General features: G+C 37.9%; 1 protein-coding gene across 1 annotated transcript; it reads left to right on the plus strand.

Annotated features, from left to right (window-relative positions):
• Positions 1 to 5,298: 5,298 nt before the first annotated feature.
• Positions 5,299 to 5,922, plus strand: LOC148292349 (uncharacterized). Its single transcript, XM_088245034.1, has one exon. The coding sequence runs from the start codon at positions 5,393 to 5,395 to the stop codon at positions 5,786 to 5,788; it is 396 nt and encodes a 131-aa protein (XP_088101160.1). The 5' UTR covers positions 5,299 to 5,392; the 3' UTR covers positions 5,789 to 5,922.
• Positions 5,923 to 9,312: the final 3,390 nt, after the last annotated feature.

Here is a 9,312-nt window from a genome sequence, read left to right on the forward strand (position 1 = left end):
ACTGTTGAAGGAAACCTTGATTTTCTCTCTCCTATAGATATTGAGATGGCGACACAATTTCCAAATATTGAGATGGGCCGTTTTGTCTCTCCCAAATATTGATCGAAAGATATTGATGTACAAATGATGGGTTCGTTAAATGTTAGTATCCAACATAAAGTGATTATTAAGAAGTACCTGATGGAGGGATCCACCAGTATGGGAACAAGAACAAGGTTATTTAACAATAATGAATTGTTGTTTTTGGTCAATAACAGATCTTGTTTTGGTCAATGATGAATGATATTTTTTTATGGAGAGAAATGCGATAGTATTTTATTGAAGAGAAAATGAGTAACTAGTACAAAAATTAGGCTATGTCATCGGGGATTAGGCAAGTCTCTACACAAATGGGTTCGGTCGTCGGTTTAACCAAGTAGCCTTATCTGTAACAAGTACTGGTTACATCTTCAAATAATAGGTCAACAATGAAATCTGGTGGTTCTACAAACCAAATGATAACAGTGCCAATATTTTATTAATATGCGCCAACTTTTCAGTCATTAGATTAAATTTAAAGGGCATCATTAGTTAATAGATTTCATAACATAAAAAGATAATTTACTAGAATTAATAATTAAAGGGTATTTTAGGAATAATGGTGGCTGGAAAGATAGGATTATATTTTTTAAAATTTACATGGTGGGTGGGAAGATAAGGTGTGACAAGACCCGCCTCAAATTCCTCGGAATCCGGGACGAATCCTGTGGAGTGTCCGACATCATACCGATGCCGAGCCCATTTACTAACAAAAAGAACTTTCTGCCGAAATTTCGGCAAAGTCTCCCCTCAAAAATGGATTTTTCCCAAATTTCTCAAACTGTTAAAAACACATTTAATATCACCAACCGACAGCATGTACAAGATAAATTCATGCAGTTTACATAGATGGCCTTCGGCCTCACAATCATACCCTAGTACGGGCGATAACAGAGAATAATTAACTTAATTCATTTTACAAACGAAACAGGATTCAACATAAGTAGAAATAGATCAAGATTGCCCTACACAAGCTCGGGCTTCAAGTCACCGATGAATTCAAAACCAAACTTAACAACTCTAACAATCGGATTTGATCCCAATAAGTCCACAAAAATATGGTTTATCTTGCGGCTGCACCTTGGTGAGACCCCAAGCTATCTACGCACCCTTACTGAGGGATCAAGCCACATATAGTTCTTCCATCAGTAGTCACGATTTAGATAATATTTGATCATTTAAAGTAATGCCAACGATTTAATTTAGATTCATTTCAACATCAAATTCTACAAGGCAACCACTAAACTCTTTATGAGTTCCTTTCTTTTTATCAGTTCTTTCCCGCAACCATACCCTATCCAAGGCGTACATTGCCGAACAACACTTTCCAAACTATAAATCAAACGTTCACACATGTGCAGAAACTCACGAAGCACCAGTTCAAGAATCTCAACCGAACAAATCCACATATATATATATATATATATATATATATATATATATATATGTGTGTGTGTGTGTATTTAATATGTACGTAAATATATATATGTATAACGATATAACACACCTCACACCATCATCTTGTACCAAGGGAAAACAATCCAATCCGGGGATCGTTTGCCTAGACCACATGGAGGAATCCTCAACAACCATGTGGCCATGGATGAGTCGTTCGTCTAGGGGACTGGGCTAACCAGCACGCACAACAAAATCCTCAATATTCATGCACCTGTGACGAGTCCTATGCGCACAGACTAACCAGCTATCCATTTCCATGTATCCAAGTATCCATGTCCACTATTTCCAAGTATTAATATTTAAGAGGAGGTACATATGATAGTACACATCATGTACCTAGGAAAACAATCCAACGGAGGAATCGTTTAGCTGAACCACACGGAGGACTCCTCAACAACCATGTGGTCAGGGACAAGTTGTCCAACCAAGGGACTGGGCTCACTAGCAGGCACAGCAAAATCTTCAATACTCGTGCACCTGTAACAAGTCCTACGCTCGCAGACTACCCCGCTAAGGGTCTATGGTAACACCCCGTCAAGGGTGCCCGGGTTACAACATATCCAAACCATATCCACAATTTCTAAGTATCCGTCAATTCTAGAATCCGTAACCAAGGAAGCCCACACGCCGGAAAATCCAATACCACGTGTGGATATAGTAACCAGAGAAGGTACATATGATGGTGTAGTTCGTAACCCTTACATGAATATTATACAAATAATATCCCTTTCCTTAATTAAAATTTTCCAAATATCTATTTATAGTATAGAAAATAACTCTCAAGCATATATATTCCATAAAGACCAAAGAATAATTCAAATAAAAATAAAAATTTGTTTACACATAATTTCTATAAAATACTAAATTCCACAATTAAAATAATAGACTTTTGTAAACAACCCTCTATCACCCAATCCATATTCTTTAATAATAGTCATAATAATATTAAATAATAATAAACCCTTAGAGATCCCATATCCTCATCAACCCAAATTTAATCAATTTTCAATTAAAACTTATTTAAGCAAGAAATTTCCATAATAGAAGAACGAGGTACACTTAAACACAAACCTCCACTCATTTCCTAATAATTATAGCCGAGCCCATGTCTCACTTTCACAACCCACCAATCAAGTATCCCATGCTCATCTATTCCATAATTTCAATTATCAAAATAATATCCAAGAATTCCATAAGATACTATAAACAATCTCATAATCCAAACACAATCAAAATAACTCAAATAACGGTCAAGACTCATTTACACGGTCGTTCTAGTACTTCCCGAAGATGAAACTACCTCGGAAGATTCATGGTCAACAACTGAGGGTTAAACCGTCCAAACTTGGTCAACCGGGCCCGTGGGGCCCACGACCTTCAATTTCTGATCCGAAAGTTCCTATAGGTTCAACATGGTTTACTAAACAAGTCCTACAAATCGAATGGTCAAATCGCTCACGATCGCACAATCGAACAGTTACCGTTTAACCTAAACTTTGAAATATTGAACCGAAGCATCCAGCGCTCCGATTCACGATCCGTGAAATCCTACACCATCTTAAAGATGCCTAGATCAAAATAAATGAAATTGGAGTCAATCCAACGGTCTAAACATATCGAACTCGGATAACGTCTAATATGTGATATCTAATCGACAGTCAAACGATAACCAAATTCACATTCGAGTATACCGTCGTGCTCGGGACAACATGGGAAACATTTCAGGACCCAAAGGCCCGCCATAACGTGGCCCACGCGCCGCCCCACACCCGTGGGTGCCTAGAGTAATTCCGGTGATCGAAAAATCTCCAAATCGCCGGTCAAGACCTATACCTACGTGATCAGAACAATGAGTGGAGCAACTTTTGTTCTCGGAACATGGCCAAAAACTAACTGGAACTAGCTGAAAAGAATCCGAAACTGTCGGCCAAAAGTGGGTATTTTGAAATATCTGATAAACCTCAAAATCGATCTACAATACCTACAAAAACAGATAGAGCATGATGAGGGGATGAATTTTCATACCTCACTCGACGGAATTGACCGTCAGAATCGTCAGAAAATGGAAGAACATCGTTGAAAATCCCTTCAAATCGAGCTCACCGCCAACAAATCAAATCGGGTTTTGGGTGGGTTTTGTAGAGGAGGATAAGGTGAACATTTTTCGTGAAGGTGGCACGACCAACCGGTGCACGACGATGGCGTATAATGGCTCGGAAGTCAAACGGTCACTTATGCTACAATGACTGTGTCGAAATGCCAAGGAAGAAGAAGAAGAAAAATGGCGGGAGAAGGAAGGAGAAAAATAAGAAAATTGGGCCAATTACTGTAGCGGCACAGTTTGCTACAATAATAAATTTTAGAATTCAATTTACATCATTTTCGTTTTTAGAGTTTTCCTCCTTCGTTACAACTCGGAATTGGGCGTGCCGCATGTCTGTGAACTCGTATCAACGAGCTCTACGCAATGGTACCACTCATTTCCCTAAAATCCTGCCAGATCAAAAAGTGACCAAAGTGACCCTACACCCCAAGGGCAAAATTGTAATTTCACAATTTCATAAATTGAACAAAACGATTAAATTGGGTTAGGGGTGTTACAAGGTGGATAGTGAAATAGTACAGGGGTAGAAATATCAACATTATTTCTCATGCCTAGACTTTGAGCACTTCCACCCATTTGCCATGGCAAAAGGGAAGGGAAGGTAAGGGCAGTTCCTATTCACATGAGATATGAGGAGAGGAATTTGTATGGATTTTGGTGTGGGAAGTGAAGAACATGACTAGGTATTTATAGAAAAAAAAAAAAAAAAGTCTCAATTTCTCAACTTTTTGGTTTTTTTTTTCTTCAACATTTTTGGTATTTAAATTGGCCGCTGACGTCAGCTTGCCCATGCAAGTCTTGTCTTTGGGTTTGCCTAGTTTCATGGGGCCCACTTCTTGCCATGAAATTTTTTTCTTTATAGCATTTCCACTCATTTGACATGACAAAAGGCAAGGGGAGGTAAGGGCTGTTAGTATTCATGTGAATAGTGCATGTCATTGCAATTTTTTTATTGGTTTTCCACTCATTGCTATGGCAACCCAAGGGCAACCAATATTCACATGAGATATGAGGAGAGGAATTTATATAGAGTTTTAGTGTGGGAAGTGAAGAATATGGCTAGGTTTTTTATAAAAAAAAACTTTTGAAATTTTTGCTTCTTTTTTTTTTTGCTTTTTTTCATTTTTTTTGTTATTTAAATTGGCTGCTGATGTCATAATGACATCAGCCCTTGACTAGGCTGGCCTTCACCGATGGAAATGCTCTTTTTGAGATTATTTTTGGAGTCTAGACCTCCTTTTATCATGACAAAAAGAAATAGGCGGAGCGGAAGTGCTCCTACCAAGCATGGAAAATCAATCCCAAATCCCATTTGCCCTGAACCAAACGCCCCTGAGAATTCATAAAATTAATCTGGCTGGAAAATTGGTCAACCTTACTCAAACTGGTTTATTTGACTTGGCTTCAAAGTTTACGTGCGAAAAGGAAACTTCTTGGATTGAAACTTACCTGTACATGCAATAGCCAGTGAAAACCAGCCAATACAACAACCGCGTTCTGGCAAAGTCGGTAACACGGTTTCTAACCAAGTCCAACTACGTGCACAAAATCTGCACCGTCCAAGCCCCTTCAAATCCGCGTCAAACAAATTTCTCAAAATCCAACGGTGATCTATTCGCCAAACTCTCCTCAGCCCTCCCCTATAAAACGCCCTCTCCCTTCTCTCCTTAAACCCATCCCGCGCTTCTCAATCTGCTTCTTAAACCCCCTCACTTTCTCTTTGTCTTCATTTTCTCTTCAACTCTCTCTACAATGGCTCGATCCAACGCTGTCGTTTTGGTGCTAATGGCTGCCCTCTTGTTGGCCTCAACAAGTGCACAATCCCCTGCATCTTCCCCAGCCAAGTCCCCTGCCTCTGCCCCTTCTCCTTTGAGCACTCCACCTGCCGCCGCTCCTTCTCCTTTGAGCACTCCACCAGCTGCTTCACCTTCTCCTTCGGGCACTCCACCCTCGACTGCTCCTTCTAAATCTCCCGTCACAGACTCTCCACCTTCTCCCCCATCGTCTTCCCCTGAATCTCCGGCCACCTCTCCCACTTCTTCGGGATCACCCGTCGAAGCTCCTACACCCAACGGTGCCGTTTTGAACAGGTTCTCCCTTGGCGGATCTGTTGCCGTTGGGGTTTTTGCTGTCGCCATGCTTATGTAAAGAGGGGAAGAATAGCGGGTGTTTTATGAATTTTTAATCATTTGTTTTCATTTACCATTTGATTAATTCATTCCTTTTGTATTTGTTGATATATATATATGGGGATATAAAGAGACACATTTTTTGTCATTTCATTAGTTGTTGTCATGAGAATCTCAATCTAATTGTTTTCTGTTTATATTAAAAATATATATAATTTTGTGTTTGCAAATATATTTCTATGTCATTGGGTATGGTTATGAATTTTCAAGAATTGAAGATCAATCTTCATCCGTCTGAAAAATCTTGAAACTTTAGATTGAATGAATTAAAAAAACAGAGAGAAAGTTCACCCTGTATGAGAAAAACTTTAGTGATGAAACTTTAAAATTACAACCGGGTACATAAAGCCTGACCCTCGATTTATAGAATCATAAAATAGAAGAACCTGAATAATATCAGGAGTACCTCAAACCAACTAAATAAATTCTCATTACAAGCTGGTAAAATTGTAGAAAATGGTAAAGGATAAAGAATTGAATTTTGATATAAGATTCAACCATCAATATGGGAGAAATCTTGCACAAGTTTGCCTCGCTAGAGATGGAAAATGAGATCTAGCACTTGAAAGGGAGCTTGATGCTGCGTGCTTGAAGTTCAGGATCTTGTGGAAGAAGTTATAGTCAAGCTAGTTTGTGGTGGGTTTAGTTAGACAAGTTATTGAATTGTGCCGATCGGACCTGTTTGTGGCCTTAATAAGGGAGAGTTGGATTACATTTGTAGTTCGAAGAGGTTGTTTTTCCTTAGTTGGACAAAAAAGAAGTATAATATCATGCCAGGTCCGTAGTGGTTTGATTACAAATCCATTCAATCTAGTAATCGTTTTGTAGTGCTAACAATGACACATTCGCAAATTATACAATTTTCTAGATCAAATTTTACAATTTTCTAGATCAAATTTCTCCATTAGGGGAATCATATGAGTTTTAACGAGATCACGTTGTAGAACTTCTCGTTATACCTCGTTGTTTGTGTAGGAATTTCAAAACATTTTTCCAAAGTTCATTTGAATATTAAACATGCATTTAATCAAATTAATCGCAGCGGAAGTCTAAGGTGGTTGTTTAAATTCAAAACAAAACTTCTTCCAAGTATCTTAAGCCATGAACATTGATATGTTTTTCATAAATGAAAATTCAAGAGAAAGGATAAGATCTAATTACCCTTGAAGCAATTATATGAACCAATTTGTGTTTGGTCTTCTCTTGATGATTTCCTTTTTGTTGATCTCCTCTTTGATCTTTGATCTTTGCTCCTTGATCTTTCTCCTCCATGTGAGCCACAAAAGTATATGGCCTCTAAGTCTCCACACCAATGGAACCTTGAGATGAGAATAAGTATCTTGAGAATACTTGGATGCTAGTGCAAGATTCTCAAGATTGATTTCAATCTAAACCACTTTGAAAGATGAAAGTGTTTCACTCTTGAAAACTCTCTTTTTTCTCTCTTTGATCAGCCAAACCCATTTGGTTGATGTTGGATTGTGTTTGTGTGTTAATGAGCTTATAGAAACAATTCCCATACACATTCACTTAAGCATTTTCGGCCAAAACCCATTGGGCTTCCAAAATTGGGCCTTATGACACTTAAACCATAATATTTAGGTGTCTTAAGCCCTTGGGCTTGATACCCAACCATTTGGGCTTTCCGTTAACTATTACTTAGCCCAAATACGTTTTTACACGTAGTAAATCATCCACATCAAATCAATCAAATTGATTTCCTCATTCTCATTTGTATTACTCAAAGTTAACCATTTAAGGTGTGCGATCCATTAGGTTCTAATTAGCAAGGCAGTGGGAAAATATTAGAACTCTTTCTAACCAACTGGAATTAAAACCCCTTTTTAATTCTTCCTTTATTTGGATCGATCACAATCAATCCTAGGACTTCCACAAGCCAAGAGTGACATCTAGCAATATATCAAGGCTACCCAAGCTAACCAGAATAGATGAAGAACCTATTCAGTTGGAATTGCAATGCAATACGATCCTTCTCTTATACAATGTTTCAAATCATATTATTAGGGTACGGATTGTTTATGTCAAACCCCTAATATGATTTATAACCTCATGTGATTCAAAAGAACATGATTAAGAACAACTTTCTAAATCAAGCTCAAAATACTTTGGCCAAAGATTTATTGAATCACATCTTGAAACATTCTCCTTCTTTATCGAAAGTAGAGATTCCTTATTGTACATTCACATGCCCCTATGATGAATTAAGAGATCCCAACAACTCTTAAGACAAATCTTTTACGGCTTGCCTTTAAGAGCTATCAAAGATCAATAACGCATCATAGGACAACCATGATGCCTCAGGTTTAAGGACTAATTTGCATTATTGCAACTATGAGTTCTCATTTGACATGTAGATAAATACTCCATACGAGAACTACGGTTGATCGCGTTCAGTGTACTCATTCACTAATGAGCACCCACATACTTGTATTAGTGTCAACTACACAAATGGTTTGAGACTAACCATCCTCCCAATTGAGCATACATAATATGCGCTAATCTTGACGGTTTATCAATGCCCATTTGATAACCTATGATTAGGAACATTTTGGGATGCTACAGTTAGAGATTAAAGGTCTCCCGAATCTAATCTTCTTTAGATTACTTTATCTCTTATTTAGCATACCCGGGACATTTGTTTCTTTACACGATGTAAAAGATAACAAATAAGTTTGCCCTTTATATATCATATACGAAATGTATTCTAAGGAGATTACATCAAATGTATTGGCTCTTAGGGCACATTTCTAACAATCTCCCACTTGCACTAGAGCCACATAGCCATGTATCTCATACTCATTATCTCTGTATGTCTATCCAGTTGTGACTGTGACATAGGCTTAGTGCGTGGATCTGTTACGTTGTTTGCAGATGCCCCATCTAATGGTAACACTTTTCTATGTGTTTGGATCTTTGATGAGACCTAGGTTCCTTGGCTTGAGCTATCGCCCCATTGTCATCACACAGTAAAGGTACTTGTGACATTATGGTTAGAACCTCATTTAGTTCGGTAATGAACCTTTTTATCCAAACAGATTTTATTGTAGCTTCTAAAGCGACAATGTAATCAACTTTAGTTGTTCTCCAACAACTACGTGTTCATTCAAAATGAAGACGTACCCTTAGGTGGATTTGCAATAATTGATAATAGATATATTACCCAAATCAGTAAATGCTTCCACTTGCTACTCTGATGTTTCTCTCAGATGAGGAACATGTCCTTAGTCCTTCTTAAGTATTTAAGAACATACTTGACTGCTCCCAATTGATCCAATCATGGGCTTGATTTATATCTTCTAGTTATACTCGTATAACCGATATCATGTCTTGTACATGCTATGACATATATGAGAATCCCAATTGCATATGCATAAGAGATTTTTACTGATCTACTGTATCTCATAATGAGTTTTTGGACACATGCTCTTAGAAAAGTGAAGTCCATGTCATACTGGAAGTAAA

The sequence above is a fragment of the Prunus avium genome, chromosome 8 (genome assembly GCF_965620075.1).
Source record: "Prunus avium chromosome 8, drPruAviu1.hap1.1, whole genome shotgun sequence".
Classification (NCBI taxonomy): domain Eukaryota; kingdom Viridiplantae; phylum Streptophyta; class Magnoliopsida; order Rosales; family Rosaceae; genus Prunus; species Prunus avium.